The following is a 24,974-nucleotide window of genomic DNA, read 5'->3' on the forward strand; positions in this document are numbered from 1 at the left end:
CAGGCGGGCGGCCACCGGGCCGGGAGCGGGGCTCAGGCGCGGGGCACCGCCTCCGGGGCCTCAGGCCGTCCCGTGTCGCGTCGCATCACTCACATTTTGGCGGTGGCGGCGACGACGGCGGGTGAGGACCTGAGGAACTCTGCAGCCAACACCCGAAGGCGGGGAGGTGGCACCGCGGTGACGTCACTGGGCAGGGCCCGGCGGGAGTGGGCGGGGCGCGCTCGGCGACGGAGGGCGCGCCGGAAGTGGGCGGGGCCCGGAGTGGCGCTCCTCCCCGGACCCGAGCTAGTGGAGCCCGGTGGTACCTTGAGCACCGGAAAGGGACTGTTTGAGTAAGTGGAGGTGGGGCCGCCCTCTTAGTCTTTTGGGGCCGGTGGGCCATTTCTGTGCTTTTGATAATATTAGGGAGAGCGTACGCACTAATGCTTAGTGGCCCAGCTTTACCCTAGCGGTTCTGGGGAAAAACACCTTATTTTTCCAGTGACGTTGTGAAATGAAAATTCCTTTTGAGGGGCTGGGGATTTAGCTCAGCGGCACAGCGTCTGCCTGGCAAGCGCAAAGTCGTGAGTTCAATTCCCGGTACCGGAAAAAAAAGAAAGTTCCTTTCGGGCTACTTATCACAGGATTGGGGTGAAGCAGGTTCCCTTTTGCTTTTTCACTAGTGACACAAACATTTGTCATTGCACGGATCGTATAATCCGGCAAAGGGAGCCTCGGCATGAGACTAGTTTATCCATTTCTGTAGTGCAGTAGCCCTAACACTAGTCTTGGGCGGGGTTACTTTGTAAAGCACTCGTTACTCAACTATCCTACCCAGAGACAGTCGCTCAAGTAAAACACACACACTGAACAGGTCAGCCGGCCATCTCCTAGACAAGTGGAAAGTCCACACCAAACTGTCTTTTCAAACTGGAAATAAAGTGAGAAGAGAAACGTTAACTGCAGCAAACAAGAGAGCCACAGAGGTCCGAGGAGCTAAACACAGTTTTTCAGGCAAGGGATGAATAAACACCACGAACAAAGACGGCGCACGACAATGCACAGGCCACCAAGGGTGCAGGGTGGGCAGAGCTGAGCACGTCAGAGCTCATTTAAACGCTCCACAGCCCACGGAGGACTGGCGTGGGGAGATTCGCCGTGCAGAATTTGGCAGTTCTGAAACTGATGGGGGTGGCCTCCTAGAGAGATAAGAGGCTGCACTGAAGGGGAATGGCAGAAAGATGACAAAATACTCAGGAAGGTAGGCTGCGGGGAGTCAGCTGCAATACTCCTTTTAAAAACTTCTGGACTTTAACTGAAAAGGTGGATTTACATCAGCATCTCTATGTTTCAAATAACGGCACTCAGACAAATGACTGATGCGCTGGCAGGTGGAAAGCTTTCCCCCAGTAAAGCGGCTCTAAAATGTTTTCTTTGGTGGATAGCTCGGAAACATGTAGCATTCCATGTCAAAGCACTGTATCTGAATCAGAAGGCACTATCTTAAATTACTACATGGGGTTTTGAATATGTGCTCAACACTTCGGATTTCAGTATGAAGTTAAAGCAAAACACACAGATAGTATGGGGAAATTTTCTTCATTTTTAATTTACAGCAGAAAGAATATAAAGCATTCAGAAAACATTTTCCATATTTTAAGGGCAATTCAAAACATTTTGCATGATTTCCAGCAGCTGAGTTCTTCAACAGATCCATTGGTTCAATGATGCTTTACATGCACAATTACAAAAATAAAACTTACAAAAAGAAGACATCTAGACTAGTTTTACATGCAAGTCTCAGGGACCCCCCATTGGGCGCCAACTACTGTGTGGAACTGCCATAAGCGACCGTGCAGCCAGAGAGGGGTTCGTGTTATTGTCTTTATTTTGTTCACACAGTACAGCTGATTTTGAATGGGTAACAAGAATAGCAATTAAATCTTCAGGAGACAGAATAAGGTTAGCTATTAATTTTATAATGAAATCCTACTCCTGGCACTTGGGAATTCAGATTATCCAAGAAAGCTGCGCTTACCTATCATCGTATATTCGAAATTAAGATTCACAACCAAGAAAAAGCGGTCAGAAATGCTTTGTTTCAGTGGAAGTGCATTTTTACCTCACCTAGGATTCACAGTTGTACCGGTAGGTTTTGAACCTACTCCCTATTCCTTCCATAAGAACCTCCTAATTCTACTTAAGTAATCTACATCCAGAATTTTCTTATTCAGCTAAGAATGTAGCATGTAAAACATTAAAAACAAAAAAATAAATGTGAGGGTTAAAGCAAATCCACTGAGGTCATTACTCTGGTCAAAAGATCATTTATGTGTACCGTAAGAAATGGAATAAATGTATCCAAATTCAGTGTTAATATAGGGTATTCTGAAAGAGCTGGCTTTCACATTCTGATCCCACTTATGAATGCGATTGTGTGTTGGTAAATTACTCAAGTGTCCTCCTACAGGTCAAACTGTGTAAAAGAATAGGCATTTGGGACTGCAACAGCTGCAACATAACCCACACATTTAAAAACAAAATTGAGTCAGGTCAGTTTACAAATGTACAGGTGGCTACTAGTTGTGGGGCTGTCACTGTTGTCAAAGCTGATCACAAGCAGAAAGACATATACTGTACAGTAATTCGAGGTTGGCAGTGAAAGGAAGTAATTAAAAAACAAGTACAATTATAGAAAAGGCACCAAGAGCACTGACCCCAGTTTTTACCACACTCTCTTTGTATCTACCTTCCTTCTAAAGACACCAGTTTAAAAGCTTATTTGTGAATATTTTTAGGCTTCACAACAAGCCTCGAGTTTTAACTCACAGTTGGCAGCTGGAACCAAGTAAGGACATCTCCGCTTCACACCAACTGATCCTCAAACCTAACCTGGGGATTCTAAACTGGCATCAGCAAATGCAAACTTTATTCTTTCAATTTGACATTGATAGTTTAATTTTTAAAAGCATCAGATTTCTTTGGCTCCTCATTATGTGGAAATAGTAATATATCATGACATCCCTACAAGACCAGTCTCTGTCTTTCTCATTTGTTTGTACAGTTTAATTACAGTTTCCGATTTCCAGCAGGAGGTATGAAAACATAACACTGTTCTACTCTTCAGACTATTTCTTTTGTCAGATTCTGATCATTCTAAGTGTTCTTCATTGGAGTGAGTGGATGGTGTTAAGCTATATAAGGATTCATCTTATGATTATCTGTTTTGCAAAAGTAACTTAATTTTCTTAAGCAATATTAGCATTCACATTACTTGGCACCATTGGCAAAAAAATTTTTTAAATAAAATAAAGTAAACTCCCGGTAGCCAAAATTAAATGTAAACATATCCTTTTTTTAAGTAATGTTACTCTGCCTTTGTTCCTAAGTCTAAATACAGTAGCTCTTTTTTTTTTGCAGTTTAATCATGCTTTAGCAAAATGTTCTTCTAAAGAACATTTAAAATAAAGTACTCTTATAGTGAAATAAAGTTTTTTTTTGTTTCATTTTACAGACCATAGCCACTAATGCTTTGCTTTTGTTCATTTCTTTTTTCTTGATTTCATGCACATATCTCTTTGTTTTAATATATACAATATATACAAACAATACATCCACATTTTTCTCGCTCATTCAGACAAAACTATACAAATAATTTTATCTTGCCATGTTATTGACCTTTGTGAATAAAATAGCAATTAATATAATCCCTTTCAAATATTTTCTCACTTTTCATTTCTACCTTCTATATATACACAGAATCCGCTGTTTGGATGAGCTAGAGCCAAAAACATGGGATTTACTGGCCAGAACGCAGCACCACACTGGTCGTTTAGGTGGCAAATGTCCAGGCAAGGTTTATGATTCCTCGGAATTACCAGTTTCCAAGGTTACTAAAAAAGGCTACATGCTTTACCAATTCTTAAGTAATTCTCATTGCACATGAAAGTAAGGCAAAAAAATTAAAGTGCTGAACATGAGAAAAGGGACAAGATGATTACTATCCTCGCAGGCTCTTGGGCGGTGGCGGGGACATGAAAATAAATTTAAACTCTGTAAGCTGCTTTTCATTATCTCCCATGCATTACCCGTTTACTACACACCTGCCCCTCTGCAAATTTCCACAAGACACTAAAAACCTGCAGATTTTAGAAGTTGCATTAAGTGTGCTGTAGAGATTAAAACAAGTGAACAAAAATAAAATAAGACCCCGTGAAGGAAATGAGAACACACGGACCCAATAAAGATTTGTATGATCTAAGCCCTCCATTGAGAATCCAGCCCACAGATTCAGCTTCTTGGAAATAACCGCAGGTGCAGGTACAGCATTCTCCTTGTCGCTAGCGTATCCCCACCTTTTCTTAACTATATTTTTGGTATAAATATTTGTACAGTTCCACACGATGTTTGAATACAGCCCTATATGAGAAGGAAAACGGCCTCTTCCTAAGAAGAGAAGCCTCTTTCAAATCCTCCTGGTGTCTTGTTTTCCTATGATCCAACAGAAGATTGAGTTCCAAGATGTCTTGCTGATCAAATTAAAAGTTGTCCATGAAAGTGCAAATGCAATGACCAAAACATTCCTGTTAAAATCCTGCAGCTGTTCTCCCCAAAACTGCAGAGGGATTGTGTGTGTGTATGTGTGTGTGTGTGTGTATGTGTACGTGTGCGCGTCTGTTGTTTTTGTTGCATGTCTCTGCTAAAAACAGAAATGAAAACAGTCTGAAAAGCAATGTCACATTGCTAAGGGATGCTGCTGTATGTCTTCAAGTTCCTTGGCCTTTCTCAATTCTTTCACTCTGGAAGAGAAACAAAAGAGAACACCAGGCGATAACTATATAGCGAAATTGTGACCAAGCAGGGGAAAAGGCTATTACCATCCCTCTGAAATGAAAAGCCAAGACAAAACCCCTTAAATTGACAGCAAAGGAAGCTCTCGAGAAACTGTGGAAAAGACTATTCCAGAGAAATGACTTTACTTACAGTGATTTTTTAAAAAATAATTCTAAAACTTGGTTCTACATCACGTGCTCCAAAGACAGCAGAATCAAATTCTATTGTAGTAAATCAAGGTTAAGTGTTTTATCTTAGAAAAACTTATTCCAATAACTTTCTTTTTGACCTGGTGGGCCACCATGAATCCCCTGTAATTCCATGTGATGGAAACTTGGGAAACTGCATGCACATTTATTTAATTTTGAATGTATCTAGGGACAGAACTACTGCTTTGCTCACAGACTTGAGACTTAGCTATCCTGAACATGGTCATTAACACCTGTACAGTCCTACCCTCTCCTCATCTAGTGCGGAGGCTCTGATTTTCACAATGCCTTGCTTCCGTGCCTTTCCACAATGAACTTAAGGGATGTTCAGGTTCCTTCTAAGACTTCCTAGACGGCCATCAGTAGAGTCAGATGCTGACAAGGGACTTTGTTCTATTTATCAGACATACTGTACACAAATTTAAAATGCAACGATCACATCGGCAAACTGTTATCACCTCCAGTCTTTCCCTGTCTAATCTATCTACTGTTTTGGCATTACTAGGGATCAACCCTGGGCCATTCTAGCATTGAACTACATCCCCAGCCCTGCCTTTTGTTTTGAAAGAGGGTCGCACTGAGTTGCCCAGGCTGGCCCCAAACTCACCATCTTCCCGCTGCAGTCCCCCAAGTAGCTGTGATTACAGGCGTGCACCCCTACACCAGACCCCATTTACATTTTTAATGTAAAAACCTGCCTTTTTAAAAAAATGTAGCACTTGATGTAGACAAGCACCAGGGAAGTAGCTGTAAGAATATCTTTCTGCACTGACAAGACAATTTTGAGCTTGCCTTAATAGCAAACAGAACGATCCAATGCAAGTTGGTACATGCTGTGTAAGGCACTGTGTGTAGTGCTGCCTATCATACAAGACCATCTGTTCTTCAAAAGTGGGTGGAAAGGATGATCGTAGCCACACAGAAGCGGGAGTTTCTTAGGACCCCTCTTACGCATAAAGAGGAAAAGTCTCTCTGTTACAGCCCTCTGCAGAGGCCCATGATTTCAAATGTACTCCTCTGATCTCAGGGTAAGGTCTTGCCTATCATCTTACTTTACACCAGTTAATTAAAATTTTATTTTACAATGAATGCTAGTTTGCTTTCTAAATAGACTCTTGATAACACTCAGGAATAAAACATTCTTTTAAAAAAACCATTAATAAGTTACATAGGTTGGGATGACACAGGTAGTTGAATAGTAATTCCACTCCATGGAATGACACAGGTAGTTGAATAGTAATTTAAGAAAAAATGTGTATTTACCACCTCCAAGCAGAATGTTGGACATAAACTCATTTCTGAGTATTCTGCAAAGCTGACATAATCTCTTCAGAGAGAAGATGCTCTCTTTAGAAGAAAAGCTGTCATTTTGTCATCATTAATACTAACATTACTGTTTGAAAAATTACTTGTCTGACTTGCTACACTTGCTACAGCTTAGTCTTCATGTGACATTTACATGGGACAGTGACAAGCAGTGTACTCCCACTAAGTCCTTCTTTCCTAACAGCTACATTTAGGATGTACGGCTGTGTTTCCAACTAGGTCCAGATACTGCTTAATTTTAAATCTTATAATTAAAGATGCCACGGCTTATTAAATTTTAGGGTAATTTGAGTCATATTACAGTACAAAATTTTACATCATTATGAGTCCCTAAGCTTGGACATGCATACTTGATAAATAAATGGCTTTTTAAAAATTGAAACATGCTATAGTCTTTATTCAATTTTTAAACATGCAATATCTATACTAACATCCCTTGGGCTGGAAAAATGCAAAGGCATGCACGGATGCCGACGTTACTTCCGGACATGCAGTATCTGTACTGTGCAGACCTGTTTGCTGAATTACTGCAAAATGTGCATGCTACTGCCGACTCCATGGATTTCTGCACTAGCACAGAATTCATTCACAAATACGCAAGTGACCCCATCATGGATGAACTTTCTACAATTAAAGAATTCTGGACTCAAACTCTGGTAGCAGAAACACATATCCATTTGCAATTTTGTAGAATGAACAGAAATGATTTAAAAATGTTAAGTTCATCACAGAGATGAAATAAAAAGGAGCGTGAGTTATAATCAGGAATGTTTTATGCAGTTTCGTATCAGGGTAGGAATAATTTAAAACTTTTTTGCTAGTTAAAATGGTCACATTTGTTTTGTTGGGATTTTGTTTTTCTGAAAGAAATTTACAAATCAACTAAATTTACATGAGGTTTCGAAGTTAGCAAGTAAATGCTCCGCTACGAAATTAAAGGTGTCCTTAGCTTGAGGAGAAGTGCATGTCCACGTACAGCATCTACCCAAGAAAAATGAGAACATTCTAGTTTTCAGGTATGTTTTCTAGGCTTGGCATAACGCCTGAGCTAAAGTAGAAAATTTAGTTCTTAGTTCCATCTCCCCCGCCCCTCATATGGGAATCGAACTCACGACCTTGCGCTTGCCAGGCAGGCGCTGTGCTGCTAATCTAAATCCCCAGCCCCTTAGTTTCATCTTGAGGTTACCACACCTGTGCTAGCGTTAGAAATTACATCAGAGTTACTTAAATGGCATAGTTCTGCTACTGCTGTTTTCAGAAAGCTCTTAAAGGAGGAATTGGGGGAAAGTACTCACATATATGCCAAGAACTTTATGTGTCACTTAGTAATTGGTACTTTATGCAGACCTCACAGTTACCTCTGATCAAATTAAGTCCTGCCACTATCTCCAATTTGTGAATGTAGAATCTTAGGTTCTACATTTATACATTCCATAAATCATACAGGGGTTATTCAACCTGCCTCAAAGCATGTAGTTCATAAAAGGCTGACCAGGAATTTGAACCCACATTTGGCTGACTTGTTTTGTCTAACTACTCTGCTGCCTATAAAATATTTCTTAGGCTAACACAGAATTTTTAAAAATTCTTACTGATTTTTCCAAATGAGTTTAGGGACAACAGGCATTCGGAAGATCTCCGCAGTATGAAACAGACAGTTATATTTTCTCAATTCTAAGATGTCACCTTTTATGAAACACTATGCTGTGGGGCAAAAAGACCTAACATAACATGTACCTGTCAGTTCTGTAATACAGTAAAATTGAGAATCCAAAGACATGCACAGAAAGAATGTGCCTAAGAAATACGACTTTAGCTCATTTGTGGTTTATAGCCCTTGCTGATGTGAACCTGCCTCAGCAAGTGTGCGTGGGATCGAGTTTTATAATCTGGCCTACCCTGAAACCAGAACTTGAGGGTAGGTTATTAGGATGAGATAGGGGCCTCGTTTTTATTTTAATCAAATGTCAGCTGGATGAAATACTGTTTGACAGTTATACTGTCTCCAACGAAACAGAAAATGATTACGGCACTGAAGTGATTTGGAACACCTGATAACATTAGAATTTTCAACGAATTCTAAGAAATAGATATTTCCACTTGTTTCAAATAGTTAAAGAAATTTGTTTTGCCTTGTTATCAATTAAGGACACAAATACTCAAAGGCATATGGTAAGGAAAAATACACCTTTACCAACAAAGATACACAATAAAACTTTAACAGTTACTATCTCTGGGTGATTCTCTTTGCTTATTTTGATTTCCAAATTTGCTACAATGAATATCTGCTTCCTTTGTTATAATTATTTCTGCTATCATTCTTTAAAAGCAAAGGTTTGTGTTATTTTATGCATCTGTTGCAACTGTGTCTTCATAATGTTGCATACACAACATAAACTGAAAAATTCAGCCGAGGAAAAATTCATTTAGACCAAAATCATTTGCCTGAACTGGTTTCACTGACAGTGCCTGTGTTAGAAACATAAACTTGATGAATATAGACCTGAATTTCTTAAGTTGGAATTACAGTTGAAGAGCCCGTCCGTACCTGTGATCACTAAATCTGTAGACTGCACTTAGAATACAGGTACTCAAGACTGTTGTTCAGTTATGTTACACAAACTCAGCTAAGGGCTGCTGAGTCTTTGCCTCTCTTAAGACATTGCAAATGTGAGGCTCACTCAGGGCTAGTAAAACGGAACCTACAAATGCCCACGTTATCGTTGAAAAAAATCCCATTACAACTGCACTCACTTCTGAATCCCCCCACCAACGAAGCAGTCCTCCTTTGGGTCATAGGGATAAGTAATACAGGACGGCTACTGGGCCTTTGACAGGCAGAGCTAGGCTTCCCTACAGCAAGCTGCGTGGACCTTGCCTTGGAACCTCGTACTGTGACTTGCAGGGCACTCCTGCTATCGCCAGCTCACAGTTCCAGTAATCGGGACAGCAAGACTTTGACCTGTGACCATTCAACTATTAAAATTAAGGACTATCCCAGGATTTCCCCAAGCATTCTAGGTTGAAAATGAGCACCACTTTGGGATGCCATGGCAGCCTCAAACAAAAAGAACAAGTTGCACCATAATGTACTGAAGTGATGTAGTAAGCAACAGCACTGAAAGCCAGCAGAAGCCCGGGGTTTCTCTCGTCAGACGTCCAATGGTAATTCATGGGAAATGAAGTAGGCCTGCTTCAGAAACTCGTAGCGAACAATGGCTCCATGGGAAAAGCATAAGGCAAAGCCGCTTCATTACATCTACTCAGTTATGCTCAGCCAGAGAAATGTTTCATGAGTCAGTGGATTTCAGCAGGTATATTCTTGCAATGCTGGACGTCAAAAATAAGACAGGGCAGCCCAATGCGGCTTTCGGGTTAGTTAGTTACCTGTTGCTCTGAGAGCTGCAAGGGCTTGTGGGGAATTTAGGGAAAGAGAGATCTTGCCATTTTCCAGAAATCTCATTTGGATTGCAAAACAAAAAAGACAGAGAGGCCCAATAAGAACGACACAGAGCATGTTGTCTGCAATTTAACACGCACCACTGTGCTCCAAAAATATTCATTTCCTAAAAGAGGCAAGTGAGACAAAATTACTTTGGAGATTTGAAATACATCCTTATGATACACCCGCATTCACGTCTTACTCCTCACTGGATCTACCAGGCCGCCTGGAGACCAGGCCTCGTGGCAGATTTAACTGAAGCAATGTGACAGCCCATTGCTTGACCCTAGACCACTGTTTACTCTTCTTAGTGTACTTCCAGGGCGTTGTCAGAAAACTGTCCCTTGGATCAAAGTTCCTACAACAAAGTAAAAGGTGAAGTGTAACTTCTAGAAGTCAGTGAGGACCCCCTGGAGGTGTCTGCTTGGCTGACATCACTACTTACCAAAACGACTGGCAGTTTCTGACCAAGTGTTTGTGAACCCAGCTCACAAATAAAGAGGAAACCTGTTGCTTAAGACTTTGTGCTCAAAACATGTTATCTCTTCTTCCTCCCATTAAGGTTCTTCTCTGTCAGTAGATAGCTTCATTGAACACAAGTAACTGGGCCAGCAATTTACAAGAAACAGGTTATTTAACACCCGAATTTCCAGAGCTGTTACTAAGGACTAGAAGTGACTGCGCCGCTTTTAAAGCCCTTTCAAAGAAATACGATGTCCGATGGGGAAGAGAGGAATTGGTCTAGAAAACACTTTCCAGAGCATGGCCTCTCTCATCTACAACAGCTTCTGCTGCCCACAAAAAAGAAATGTCTTCGAGAGAATTGGGAAACTACTTTTCTTCCAGAAAAGAGACTTTTTTAGGCCAATTAAATTTCAGTAACTTGAGGATTAAGTCTATTATGTAATTCAACAATTTGCTATTTCTGTTATGTACAGTGCATCTTCTGCTCTGAAACTTAGTAACATCCTGTCAGATACACTAAAAATCCAGCTGAAAAGAGGTACTGTCAGCATACACTCCTTAAACGTTTCTCAAAGCTTAAAAATCACTCAGTCATTTGTTCAAGTTGGTTTTATCACATACATTAACCGAAAGAAATAATTAAAAGAGCTGACTTCAATATCTTGGTGTATGAAGTAGCTCTCTCCTCAACAGACAGTTACTGAGCCTGAGATCAAAAGCCAAACCAAACTCCTGACTGCGTCAGGGAGCAAGTGACTCTCTCTGCAGTTCTGGGTAAGTGAGAGGCTGAGCCTGAAGGACAGGCTGAATAAAGCTAAAACTCGAAGTCAGCCGACTTGGTGAAGATTGCTTGGTGGCTGCTTTATCCTGTCACAAGCACAGACAACACCAGGAGACCCAAATGGCCCTCAGAGCTGTGCGGCCGGACCAGCCCACTGTGTCTGCTGAGGCTGCACGGAGCCTCCTGGTCAGGAGTCCTTCTGCTCACCGCCTGGGAACCCAGATAGTGTGCCCCGAAACTTCTTTCCTTTTTCAAATATTACCTTTCAATATAGAAACCTGAAGTGTCCTAAGTATGGTGTACTTTATAAATAAACAAAGTAGGTTTTTGACATAATCACAGGAATATAAATCCTCCTCAGAGAAAAGTTTCAACCTGGGGACTGTTAAGACAGAGCGCCACTGTGACTGAGAAAGACAGAGGAGAAGAGAGCTTATCGCTAATTATGCAGTGCTGTACACAGACTCCTCCTCCGTTCACACGGATACACGTACCATACCAGACGGCACCTCACAGCCTCTCAGCCCCTCTCTCAAACGCCCTAACCTGCGTGAGGCATAAGGACGTTATGAAATTCAGACTTTCCATGCACGAGAAGGAGTCTTAGGATTTCACAACAGAATGCAGCAGGCACTAAAGAAATTAAAGTAGGGACTCTGGTTGGCACTGAAAAACACCTTTAGAAAACATACTCTTAAAAATGATCATGAACATACTGGACAAGCTTCCAAAATGCGTAAGCAACCACTTCTAACAAAATGTTGGTTCCTTGAAGCAGGCTCTCCTCACTGCATTTAACATGCAAGATTCTACAACCCGTGGTTCGGTTGAGAGCTAGAGCATGCATCTGTTCTCTTCGAGGCTTTTCAACGGAAAAAAAGAGCTACATATGCAGAAGGTGAGTGGGAACAAAGAGAGGGGATGTGGAGATCCTTGTCTCGCTTCCTCTTAAATTTCAAGCACAGACATCTCTGAGCCAGTTCTGCTCCCTGGGACTGGAAATGCCTCGATGGTAACTGCCTAACACTAGAGAAGATTAGTTATATTTATACATGTAGTTGCTTTTTAAAAAACTTCCCTACAACTATGAATGGTTTTAAAACAGGCGAGATGTTCCTTAGTACAGATAAGCTCATCATTCAGAAGAATTTCATAAAAACTCAATTCTATCCCCAGGTTGGCACATGACAGCCTGTGGGCCAACCCCAGCCCTAGGCCTATTCGTGCGGGTGTATTAGAGCACAGCCTCGACCGTTCCTTTATGCACTGTCTTTGGCTGTGTTCAGGCTACAGTGGAAGAACTGTGCAGTCGGAACGGACTGTTATGCCTTTTAAGAAAAAGTCTGCCAACCCCTGGCTTAAAACATAACAAATAAATATTAACATCACCATAAGTCGGGTGTCTGATGGGGAATATTTCCAGAAACATTACAAGTTTCAGGAGTCTTTGAATCATGGTCATTTCTTAGAAATCCTAGAAGTGACTGAAATACTGCGCAAGGTTAAGGAGACGGCGCAGTGAACGTGGTTAATGGAGGTAACACCCCTGTTATACTTTAAATTCATCTTCCCTTAAGCCTGTAAGAAAAAGTTCCAACTCATCTAAATTCAAGTCCAGTGTCGGCGAATTCATTTCCTAGCTTTGAATCTTTTACTATATTTAAGCGGGTTCCAGTTGCATCTGGTACAGGTTCAGATGAATACTTACAAATTGGCACTGTATTCTAAAATCTTGGGAACACTAATAGTATCTACTGCATACCCATCTGTGGTAGCTTCTTCAGAATACAAATTCCTTGGGAACAGCCACTCCCAGTGACAATGTAAAATGTACGGATGTAAGACACTGTACCCCACAGTTTCTCCATCAGCATTCTGATGAAGTGCTGGAGTCTGCTTTGCTCACCTTTATCACTAACACCCGGGACTGGTGCGGTAAGGCAGCTTTGTACCCTGACTCGCCTCCCAGCACAGGGGAGAGAGAGTTAAGACTGAACTGCAGGAGCAGGGGAAGAAGGAAGCACTAATTCTAAACAAGAAGTAGATCTGTTTAAAAAAAAAAAAAAAAAAAAAAAAAAGCCTAGTACTGCCTAGGGAGACTTCTTGCTTTAAAAATGGTGTCAAAACCAGTAGTTGAGAAAATTTAATGTGGCAAATTATTTTAATCACAAAAAAACCACTTGCTTAATGTTTTCTTATGACACAACCTTATTCAGACTTAAACTTTTCCCATCCGCTATATGTGTGTGTGGAAGGCGTCTTCCACCAAGTCCAAGCATGCCCCGCAGGGGTCTTGGGAGGGCCCTCCCTCGTAGTTACTCATGCATTTCTAAATCTGTTGTCTGTGACTGTTCTCCTGGTGTATAAAACAGCAGTGTTAGTAATTAGGGTTAGTTTGTATCTTATTTTATTTCATTCAGAATGGATGTGAAACTTACTGGCATACCTAGGCTGCAGCCCCATGCAAGCAAGCAAAAAGCAAAATATTGAAAATGGAAGATAAAGATAAACTGGCTAGCAGGCAGCTACACTCACCCTTTTGTACAGCCTATGGTCCACCAGGGGGCTTTAGACAGTAAAACAATACCAAAGAGCTATTAGCATACGAGGGTCACAACAGAAATCTTATAAATAGCTTTATTTCAACAAAAAAAGTTAAAGTGGTTCTTTGTTGGGAAGGAAGAAAAGGATTGAGGGTGGGGTCTGTGAAATGAGCACGCAGAAAATTCACCAACTTATCTTTACGTCTTAAAACACACGGAGGTCACATGACTTAGACGCAAGCGGCTCAGTGCTTCCTGGAGCCGTCTACCCACCTGGTTGAGAGGGTGTCACGTGAGGTTTCCTATGTCACACAGACTGTAATGCCTCCAAGCACAGTAAGCATGATGGTTTCTTTTAAAACAGTACTGAATAAACCAGAATGGAAACAGGACTGTACAGTCTCGGGAAAATATAAATTTAAAACAAAACCTCTAGGACAGATATTCAGGATTTGAAGCTTCTTCACTGACTATGCTAATTAGGTCTATGGGAATGGGAAGTGAAAGCTAATCTTACACAGTCAGTGTACACAGAATATTAAAATTTGTCTGTGTATTTTTTCTAACATCTGAATTAGAAAAGGTGAAGAAAAGAGCCAATAAGGGTCGTTGTTTTGTGCCAAATCAGGGGACAGACAGACACACAGAGCCCACAATCGGAGGTTCTCTGCATAATGGACCTTTGCAGCCCTCTTACGGGGTTGTGACTGGTTAAAATATAATGCTAAGGAAGGTAGACATCTTCGGGAAGTTCTCTACCGGTTTACAACTCTAAAAAGAGGAGTGGGAGGGTTCCTTTGTTCAGCTTCCTTTCTGGGAGGCAGCCTTTTATGAATTTATGTTTTGTTTAAATATCTTACTCTCTCATCTCACCCACTGTAAACACGGCACGGCCATGGGAATAAATACATACAAGGAAATAAGGACAGGACTTCCTGTAATTTTTCTCCCTAAAGCACTTCCTCTCTACCTATCTATCATCCAGCTTCCAAGCTTGAGGATAAGACCGGAAGAAACGAGGGGGAAAGCACAGTGCAGTTTAACCTGTGGACATTCTGCTTTGCTTGAAGCTGCCTTAAGAAAGATCCCTGTTAAGGAAATTTCTTGAAAATGGAATCTGCTGGGGACGTAGGCGAAGGAAGAGGGGCCGTGCGGTTCTGCCCCGTGTGGTCTCTGCGCTGCGCAGAGCCTTCCTGAGGTTTGCATTTTGCAGGTGCAGGAGGAAAAGGGAAGGGGCTGTGAACACCCAAGGTGGGAGGGAAAGGCCTCCTCTTGGTATTTTCACCAAGTGGACAATCAGCTGTTCTACGCTCACCAGCAATCTCACGTCCTGTGAAAAGAGAACTTAGTAACTGGCTTTGGTAAGGCTTGCAGCATCAATTTCTTAAGGTCCCAGCCATACGGCCTGGCTTCCACAATGATGACGCAGTTGGTTATGCACTTCCTGACGGGGCTTCCTCTTATTTAAGGGTGTTTGTACTTGATCTCAGGCGTCAGCCCTCGAGCTGGCGTGGACAGCACATGCACTGCCAGGCGCGTTCCTGAGCACCCTTCCCTGCCTTCCGGCTCGAGAGCACCCCTCGCCCTAATGAACAACAGCTCTTTTTAAAGTTTTTAGTATCGCTGACATGGTGGCTGTGCATGTTTCCTCCTGTTAAAGTACAAGTAGCCAGTTCACTATTCACTCTCAAAAACAAAGTATTTTCAAAATGAGCAACCAACTCTTTCTTTTAAGAGAGAAAAAGCAGAAGTGAGGCCCCGAGGCATCGAGTTAAATATCATGTGGAGGTTGGAGTGCAGTGGAACTGGAGCGGGACTGAGACAGGACACGCTGGGGCCTGCGCTAAGCCTGCGACTGTCAGCTGCACAGCGGATGCACGGGAGGCGCCACGGCCACAGCACAGGTCAGCTGCACACATCCCCCGGCTGCTGCTCGGGTCCCAACCCCAGCACTCATCTACGTGGAGGAAACCACACCCTTGCCTCCAGCCCCCCAAGGCTCAGTAAAGGACAGGTCTTCATCACCAGCACTCAGGCGTGAGCAGAGTCGCTCCTCTCCTGGGCTCCACCAGCAGAGGCTGTGCCCCAGCGCTGGGCTCTCGGGCGCCCCTTCCTCCCGATGGAAATACAGCTGTAAGCTCAATCTATCTTTCCCATTCTGGGAGCTTCTCCAAGTCTTCATCACAGACCAGCTCCCTCTGGTAACTGGCACGTCCAGCAGGGGGCAGCAGGTGTCTAGTGGAAAGACTGCCTCAGAAAACCTGGACGGTGTTCACAGCTTCCTTTGCTCGAGAAAAGAAACTACTCTCTGTTTCAAGGTATGTTAGCATAGTAAGGGTGACTCTAGTGCAAAGTGGCATATAAACAACAGATTAAAGAGAAGCTTGAATTAATAGCTAGTCCAAACTTAGTTATCCTCACACCCCAGTCAGCACACAACGCCGCTGGTGTCACCTCCACTTGGTGAACACACAGTCTGCAGTGGTTTCCAGCGGTCCCGTGGTAGCAACTTCGTGCCTAGTCGGCGAGCTCTCCTGCCCTGTGACATGTGGGATGCGTAGTGCCTCATATTTGCTGGGGACATTAGCATTACACAGGAGTTAGTGGACCTAAGAAGGTTAGTTAGGGTTATTTTATCGTTCTTGATGAGTAAAATGCGTAGATAAGGATTAATGTACCTGTGGCGACAGCGACGTAGAAACCTCATGATTTTCCGAGCAGCTTGGTCCTGCTTTTTGGTTAACAAACTGCTCCTGAAAAAAGGCAGAATAAATGACTGTCACAAGGAGGGACCCGGAAAGGCTAACATGCAAAAGCTGAGAGCTGGTCGGCGCGGCAGCGGACGCGGGGCAGAGTCCATGTAACATGGGCAGCAGTGGGGTGCCCGCTGCCCCCGCAGTGCTGGGTCCGTTGGAGGTGGGGACTCTAATCAGGCTCCCCGGGGACATACGGAGCCTGGAAACAAGATGTCTCCTAACGTCCTTTTACCATTGGATAGCCATGCTGGTGACGAAGGCACTGTCACGAGACAGACTTCCTTAGTTTAGAAGTCCATTCGCCCAAGTTTGACTTGTTCTTTGGATTGTTATCTGTTCTGTAAATCAGTGTGTTGTGCTCTGCTCAAGATTTTTACTAGACTTTCTAGAACGGAATAACGTAACCCTAATTATTCTTCCAAAGTCTTCTACACAGTAGCTCCACAATTTAGACTACTATATAGGGTGACCTCTCTTGGAGCATAACCTTTGGTATAAGCAATTAGGAAAGAAGCTGAAATTGGCCAGCGAAACCAAAATACAATGAGGTGGGGTTGGGAGAGACAGGAGCTCGGTGGACAAAAGGTCACCACAGCACAGGTGTCACTACGCAAAGCCGCAACACCTAGAAGGTTCTGAAGAGGAAGCAGCTTGCAGGTGTCAGGTTCCGGGAAGCCAGGTGCCCTGCCCTGCCCGCCGAATGCCGCCCGAGTCTCCAAGCGCACCTGAGCTTCTGCTGCACGATCACAGCCGTCCGGCGCGCCTGCAGTCTCTTGCCGCACTTTCTGTAGCTCCGGTAGTACTTCTGGATCAGCACGGCGGCGCGCCGGCTCTGCTGGAACTTTTTCTGTTCGTAGTAACTTCGGAATTTGCTCTGGATAAGGATGGCCGCCTGTGTCATCTTTTTATAAAGTGCATACTGCAGGGGAAACAAGAAGGAGCGAGACAGTGACAACAAGGGCTGCGCAGGCCTGCGGGTCCCCTGTGTCCGGGAAGGGGAGGAAAGAGGCTCTGCCTCTCGTTCTCATCCCGGTCTCTGCCTGGGGATCCAACACCGAGGAGGCAATGAGGAGAGTCTCCGCCTACCTCCGGAACGGAAAGCACTGCTTAACGGGTCGCCTGCAGATAGTACACCGCTCTGCGGGCGCTTTCTCCTCAAGTATCAAAATAACTGCCCTTTCTGACAAAGACTTTAATAGCAGCAACCTGGACATATATGAGTCTTAACATATTTTCAAAGTAAAATTTTAAATGATTCTTTTAAGATTACTATTTACTATCCGGTTTGGAAACATTTTTAACCCTGTTTATGCTTCTTGCTTCCCACATACACAGATCTACCTACAGCCAGCATCTAACCAGCATTCCCAATGATAAATTTCTGACGGAGTTACAAGGTCCCAAACACAAGGCTTATCATGAAACGCTGACACCTTCAATCCATGTCACCCTGTGAAAGATTAACACTCAGCAGACCAAGACGGTGGCAAAGCAACGAACCCTGGGCGGTTGTCAAAGAGGCGGGGTCTGCTCAGGTTCCAATGCCAGCAGCCCCCCTTTCCCCAGCCGGCTGCAGCGCAGCACAAGTGAGGGCTGGAGGCCCCAGAGCAGGCTGGGTCCTTTCAGGGTCAGTCCGGGCACCAAAAATAAAGAGTTTACCATGGCATAAAATGCTATGTCCGAATTTCTAAAGGAATGGAATATGACAAGTCACACAGAGCCCTCTGCTTCTGAGAAGGCAACTTACCGCTGTAAGCAAAAACATTCCTCGGAAAACCCCTGCATCTGCCTAACTACATCCCTGGATGTATGAGGTGGAATGAGGGAAGCAAACTGACTTCTCCACTGTTCCAGATACAGGCCCCTTCGGCAAGCATCTTCTTCAGTCTCATCTGACTGCTTTACTCTCATCTCCATGGGTGCAAGTCTTTTAAGACAAGAACACTGGGTCCTACAGCGCTCCTGTGGCTTTCACCATCCTGGCCGGTACACACGGCACATTCAAACCTGCCAGGCTACCGGACAGCCCGTCATGGAAAAAGGCTCTTTACTTAGTGGCCACTGGGCTCATGGTAATTGGCTTGGATGGGTCGACTAGCCAAGAAAATGTCCAATTATGATTAGTGCCAAAACCCGCTCCGAGTGAAAACCACAAGGTCCCAGAGGATGGATGCACTGTGGTGAGGTGGCCTGGCAAGGGGGTACTGTCTGTCTCATGACCGTGCCATCTTAATGGCCCCTCCCTGGAGCTGGTGATGGGTGTGGAGTTTGTGACTCTGGTGGAATGATTTGTGAGAGGACTTGGGTGTATCATTACCTTCAAGGCTATCCATGTCAGCTTGGGGGAGAAACAGAAAATACAAGATTAACGTTAGATTGCTGAATTAATAAAACTGAAAACCAGAACCAATAAAACTCTCCCAAAAAAGGCAACTTAGCTATTTTAATGTCCTCCATCTTCCAAGGTATCGATCATATAGTTGTTACTATTTCCAAAAATAATGCCTTCTAGCCTCATATTTATAGACAACACGTCTTTGGGAGGGGATTTTTTTTTAAATATCAAACTATATTTTGGAATAAATACCTGTCGTAATCATAGACTTGAGACCCTGCTTCTGTGTATCACTTGTGCTAGCGTGAAGTGTGCTCACCAAACAGAAGCCAGAACAATTTCCCTGCTGCAGGGCTAGAGGTACTGTGGTGTCAGCGTTTGCACAATAAACCTTCATTTTCTGGGATCATGAACTCAACTGGCTATAGGCTAGAGAGGTTCCTTCCCTGCCCCAGGGACAGGGTTTAATCCTAGAGACACTTGAGAAATGGCAACTCAATCAGAATCCAAAGCCCTGTATCAGAATGAGAGAGTGTAACCCCACATTGCTATGTGATTACTCAATACCTTACCAGTTACTGGTCCTTAAACAAAAACGTGAGAACCAAGAGTCTACTGGCAGGATTGAATTTTATCGCGTAAACCTGTCTAAACTCAGTGAGGCAATTTTTATTTTAATCTTTTACAACCACCTCGATGATTATAAAGTCATGTTTACTTAATTTCTCTGAGCTGCTTCTTCATCTTTAACATGGAAATAAAACCATTCATCTTCATCTTTAACATGGAAATAAAACCATTTACTTCGAATAATCCTAAGAAGCAAAAGAGCTGATGCACGTGAAAGATCTAGCACACGGGGCACTGCACAACATCAGGTCCCTTTGGCATAGGACGCGAGCCACATTACCCACAGGCTGTCCTGGAAATAGAACCACCCTACATGAAAATGGACAGAGACAGTCTTTGTGTACCTGCTACTGAGAGAATGTAAAATCAATTTAAGCTGCTCCAAGATTTTTAAGATTTTCAAAGACTATTTTACAGTTCCTCATTTTCAATGGATGACGCTGAAAGGACGATGACCAAAGACTGCAGGCCCTGCAACTCCATGTCAAAGCCAAGCAGTGACCTTCTGCAATCACCACACCGAACTCCCTGTGGTCCTTCAACTCCCCTGCAGTCTATGAAATGATCGGGACACAGAGCCTCACCTCCAACACCACTAATTTCCTTGTACCACACCAGTATCTCAGAGAGGTGATAAGACCAAAAGGCCAACACTCTGAACACCTTTCTTTTGTGGCATATGCTTAGCTGCGGGTGGGTTTGCTTTGTTTTGCTTTCCTCTTTTCTCTAAGGAGGGCGATTTAAATGACACCTTTTTGTTATGAGGGGGCCGGACGGAAAGCTCTTTAGCCAGGATGCACACCGGGGTCCTGCGTGGCCAGCGCCGCCCGGGCAGGATGCAGCTCCCTCGGACACAAACTGAGGTTTACCTGTTTGTATTTTCTGTAACAACGCTGAATGACAGCAGCAGCCACTTCCTGCTGTTCCCGCAGGGGTCGGCCCTTCGGGGTAAAGAGAGGGGGAAAGTCGGTGACTACCTCTTGTGAGAACGTCGCTTCAAACTTGAACAGAATGTTACTCCAGTAACACAACTTTCTCAGCACAGCGACCCCAGGTCTACCAAACTGGACTGATAATTATAAACTAGGAAAAATGAGTTCATGGAATAAACCTGTGAATATTTCTGCTTCCCAATCAAACTATAGTATTTGAGTGTTAGGGGGCGTAAAAAGGATTCATTTTAAACATATTTAACACGTCAGGCACTGTACCATTTGCCATCCCAGATCTCAACAGTCCTCCCTAAGCCAATCCCAACTACCTTACCTTTGAATCAATAATTAATGGCTTTTACCACCTTTGCGAGGCTGGTTTGTCAAAGATTTAAGAATCTTCAGAGAGCCATGAGTCCTCTTCCCATCAGTAAGGCACACACAGAGGATTTACTTTTAATTGTAGGACTCCATGAGCTTCCTGAAGTCAGTCCCCAGGCTTCCAGCGGAAAGCCCTTGCTTTAGGTCATAAATTCCTTGTTGCAGAGGTATCAACTTTGTATAAACTAAATAAAATATCCACTACCAACAACAGTAAGTTGAGATGACAGCTATTCCACTATGCATTGACAAATTCTTAGCTATCTTATATGCAATAATTCGTAACACTGAATAAAAATTTAAACTCAGGGAAGAGAAAGGAAATGCCTAGGCTGTGTGATGCGGTGCCTCCGCTCCCCTCCCTGACCTGAACAATAGCATGGCATCAGGACGCTGCCACTTTACCTTGTATTTCCGGAAAGCAGTTTGAACAAGCCTGGCGGCTTCATAGAGTTCTCTCTGCTCATGATCAGACAGTGTCAGCTGGGCAAATTCATTCTCTACCTTCTCACTGGTAGATGCACTCAGGAATTCGGACCAGTCTGCAGCCGAGGGAAGGTTAGGTTTCTCGAAAGCTATTTCACTGACTGGAGAGCCGACGGGGCTCAAGCTGGTATTAGAAGAAGGGGTGAGAGGCTCGTTATATGCACTTCTGAAACAAGAGGAGAAAGGGGAGGCAGTCAATGCCTCTTCCGTACAGTCTGCTGCCTGTTAATTCACCGGGACAGACGGCATCACCCGAGCCCACTGTGAGCGGTTAAGACTGCGCTTTCCTTCCCTTAGCTCAGTCGCCGAACCTACCCAGCACCTCAGTTGTCCTTCAGTTAAGTTCAGAATTAAGTGCACCTGCCAGGAGTTTAGCACTATGCTAAGTAAGCACACTACTCCGCCCCTGTGAAACTTCAACTAAACCCTTATGACGCCTCTCTAACCTGGCTAGAAAGTAACGGGAGTGGTGAGACAGAGCCAGGCTTCAAAAGTGGCAACGAAACATGCCCTCGAGCCTTCTTCCCTCCCCGGTAAAGCCCTGCATCCCACCGCATGCACCCCGCTCCCTGCGCCGCCCCTGCCTCCTGCTACATTCAGGCGTCTATCCTGGCAGCGACCCCGGAATCGTCTTACCTGATGTGGGCAGCATTTGGCAGACGATCGGCGTCCGCTAGGTAACCGGCCAGCCAGCTCATTGTACTACTGACGGTGGCAGGGTCTGTTCTTTCCAAAGCCGGAGACTCCGCAGGCACAAAGCTTTCCTGCTTGATTCGGTCGGGTGTGGCCTCAATGATGTGTTCTGCCAAGGTCATCATGTTCACCTTGAAACAGAGGTGCACAGAACACTCGGGTTAGAAAGGAACCCTCGAAGTGAGCCATTGTACCCACTGCCCTGGAGAGAGAAAAGTGGGGGACAGGACAGCACGCACTCAACCCCCTGCGTTCGAACAGCACTTTAAGGTTACTACACGATTCACCCGAATATGCTGAGATCCAGACCTGATTACTTCCAAAACACGGTTTGACCAAAAGCTTTTGTGCACATCTTTCAGAACACCTGACTTGCGCGCCTGCTCCAGCCAGTGAGCGCTGCCATTCCGCAGTGGGCAGCGCCCAAGTAAGGTGTCAGCGTAGCGTGCTGTCGCTGTTAGCTGCCTGGCCGACGTCCCCACTGCTTCACTGGGGGAACCTGGTCTCACAGATAGCAGCGGTGTGCCGGACTCCAGCGGACCGATCACAGTCACTCTAGGACACTCTTAACTCCCGCAGCCTGTCACGTGCACTTAAGGGATGGACTGCAACCCGCTTCTGCACGAGGACAGCATGCATCGGTCTGGGTGCTGGGCACAGCCTCTGCACCTGGCACGTTCTCTTCCTCCTGCCTGCTGCCTTGACTGCAGCCAGGCCTCCCGGGCGGCTGTCACAGAAAGCAGCATGCACGGACAGCCACAAAGAGGAGAAGCCGAGGACAACAAAACCCAAAGCTCTGGGGTCCCCGATGGTATCAATGAGCACCTGGACCTCTGCACTTCTTTGTTACATGAAAAACAATTTTTAAATTAAATCCACACAGGCTGCTGGTATCTGTACCCCAAAATATCCCCAACATTATTAAGAATCCTCAACGCTGATGTGAAGACTTCTTAAAAATCAAGATCAGATGTATGGGCTCAATGTTTTAAAAAATTTCCTTGCATATCGCTTGAAAATGGTAACTGAAAAACAGCAGTTCAAGTTTTTAAGGGAAGAGAAAATGTTCTGAAAGGAGCCACACTGAGACGAAACGCTTCTCCCGCACTGAGAATGCGCTTCAGAAACGTCCCACGTGAGAGACGCCAGGCACGGACAACTACACAGCGCAGGACTCCATTCGAGAAAAAGTAAAACCTGAGGGGTCGGGTCAGATCCCTGGTTGCTTTGGGCAAGGCGGAGCAGACCGCAAGGGGGTGCCGGGAATTCCGGAAGTGACGTCAGAACGTGGGGTCCTGATGCCCAGCGTGTAAATCCACTGAGCTTCGTGACACTGGGTACTTACAATAGGTACCGAATTGTACAGTATGAAAATCACACCTCCATGAAGCTGCTAAAAATCCTTCCCTCGGGTCATTTTCAAATTTTCGTCCAACAACAAGAATTACTTTTGTCATAAACAGGAAAAAACAAAGAAAAAAATATGCAGCTTCTCATCTGCTGCTGGCCCTCTTGATCCGTGACGCAAAGGGAAGCAAGCTCTGCCTCTGTTCCTCTTCCGTGGAAGCACTCACATTCTCTTCTTAGTTTTCCTGAGATGGGATCTTGGTTGCGATGCCCAGGCTGATCCTGAATTCCTGGGCTCAAGAGATCCTCCTGCCCCAGCCTTGTAAGCAGGCAGCCTGTACAAGCTTCCTCAAATTCTTATTAAAAGCACAGTGGAATTTCTGAACCCTGGAGGTTACACTCGAAAGCCAAATCCTTCTCCATTGTGTGAGCACTCATCAACACCCAAATACCTTGACATGACGGTAGAAATTCTGGGACAGCAAGCAGCTGACATTTTTATTGTGATGACTGCAAAAAGCGATTTAAATAATTTAAATAATTTAAATAATTTTACAACGAATAATATATTCAGCAACTGGACCTTGAAAACAGTATTTCCTTCTAAATTTCTTGGCTTCTGGTTAGAGAAGACAGCTTTATATATATAGCAAATTCTTTGTCCTAGTATATGAGCAGTTTCCTGATATATGTACTAGGCATCGTGGAACAATGATTTGTTACATTTCTATATGTATGTATATGCACATATATATATGTGTAAACATCTATTAGTCACACATACTGTACCTGTAGTCCTAAGTAATCATATATTAACTATATTATTAAATGTACATTATATCAAGCCTTCTAATTGTACTGTTAAAATTTTTTTCTTTCTTTCTGTCTTTTTGAGACAGGGTCTTGTTCTACTGGCCATAAACTCACTTTGTAGCCCAGGTTGGCCTCAAATTCGCAGTTATCCTCTTGTCTCAGCCTCCCAAATTTCTTTTCAAACTGACTTGATCTGGCACATTTTAAGACTTAGCATCACACACTGCGGCTCTTCCGTTCTTTGTATTTCTTAGTCTTTGCTTCAGTGGTTACAGGTTTTATTGCTAGGATCTGACAATGGTTCCTGTCAGATCTTTTTGAAAACTATTTATATGTAAGTTCGCTATTCGCCTTGAATTGTAATTTTTTTGTGTGATACTAAAGATTGAGCTCAGGAGGCACTAAGCTGCACCCCCAACCCTTTTCATTGTTTTAAATTTTGAGACAGGGTCTAAGTTACCTAGGCTGGGCTTGAACTGGCAATCTTCCTGCCTCAGCCTCCCAAGTACTATACTTTTTATCTTTTTGTTTTTCCTTCTTTTTCATGCTGGGGATCCAACTCAAGGCTTCCAGAGCTTTCCCCAGCATTCTTTTTTTTTTTTCATATTGTCTGAAAGAGCTTCCTCATTTTGTCTTTATTCTTTCTTTTCACTTTAGTTGTGTCTCTTACAAGTGACATATATTTTGCTCTTTTCAGTCAAACCCAAGAATCTGCCTTTCCATGGAATTATCACATACCAGAATGTGGAAGAACCCATCACACTTGAAAACATCCCTACCATATGTTTTCCATCTACTAGTTTTGTTGCTTCTTCTTTTTATCATCCCTGGACATTTTCCAAACAAGCCAAACTTTCTTTTTTTCCCCTTTCAATGACTTAGGAATTCTGTAGCCTGTTTTTATACTATTAACTGGACACTGCTAACAAGCATATTTCAGTCTATACTGGTCTATCCATGTCATAGGTGGAACAATATCTGTGCTCTCCTATGGACGAGGGAGCTGCTTTAACACACTTTGAT

The 24,974-nt window shown here is 43.8% G+C and overlaps 2 protein-coding genes across 4 annotated transcripts in view; both read right to left on the reverse strand.

Moving 5' to 3' along the window:
- Vamp3 (vesicle-associated membrane protein 3) overlaps positions 1-195 on the reverse strand; it is an 8,930-nt gene extending 8,735 nt beyond the window's left edge. Inside the window, exon 1 of the mRNA XM_013504318.1 lies at positions 94-195. Coding sequence (XP_013359772.1) covers positions 94-95 — 2 coding nt within the window. The 5' untranslated portion in view covers positions 96-195. The remainder of the gene's footprint in view (positions 1-93) is intronic.
- A 3,311-nt stretch (positions 196-3,506) lies between these two features.
- Camta1 (calmodulin binding transcription activator 1) overlaps positions 3,507-24,974 on the reverse strand; it is a 774,560-nt gene continuing 753,092 nt past the window's right edge. For 2 of the 3 annotated variants that reach the window (XM_005404072.2, XM_005404071.2), the window contains exons 17-24: positions 21,735-21,922; positions 21,018-21,264; positions 20,169-20,240; positions 18,652-18,672; positions 17,060-17,253; positions 16,257-16,331; positions 13,571-13,601; positions 3,507-4,778 (exon numbers count right to left, since the gene is read on the reverse strand). In XM_005404072.2, the coding sequence (XP_005404129.1) occupies positions 4,746-4,778; positions 13,571-13,601; positions 16,257-16,331; positions 17,060-17,253; positions 18,652-18,672; positions 20,169-20,240; positions 21,018-21,264; positions 21,735-21,922 (861 nt within the window). In that variant the 3' untranslated portion in view covers positions 3,507-4,745. The remainder of the gene's footprint in view (positions 4,779-13,570; positions 13,602-16,256; positions 16,332-17,059; positions 17,254-18,651; positions 18,673-20,168; positions 20,241-21,017; positions 21,265-21,734; positions 21,923-24,974) is intronic. The other variant, XM_005404073.2, reaches the window with a different exon arrangement.

Source organism: Chinchilla lanigera, unplaced genomic scaffold, assembly GCF_000276665.1.
Source record: "Chinchilla lanigera isolate Chin_1 unplaced genomic scaffold, ChiLan1.0 scaffold00085, whole genome shotgun sequence".
Lineage (NCBI taxonomy): Eukaryota > Metazoa > Chordata > Mammalia > Rodentia > Chinchillidae > Chinchilla > Chinchilla lanigera.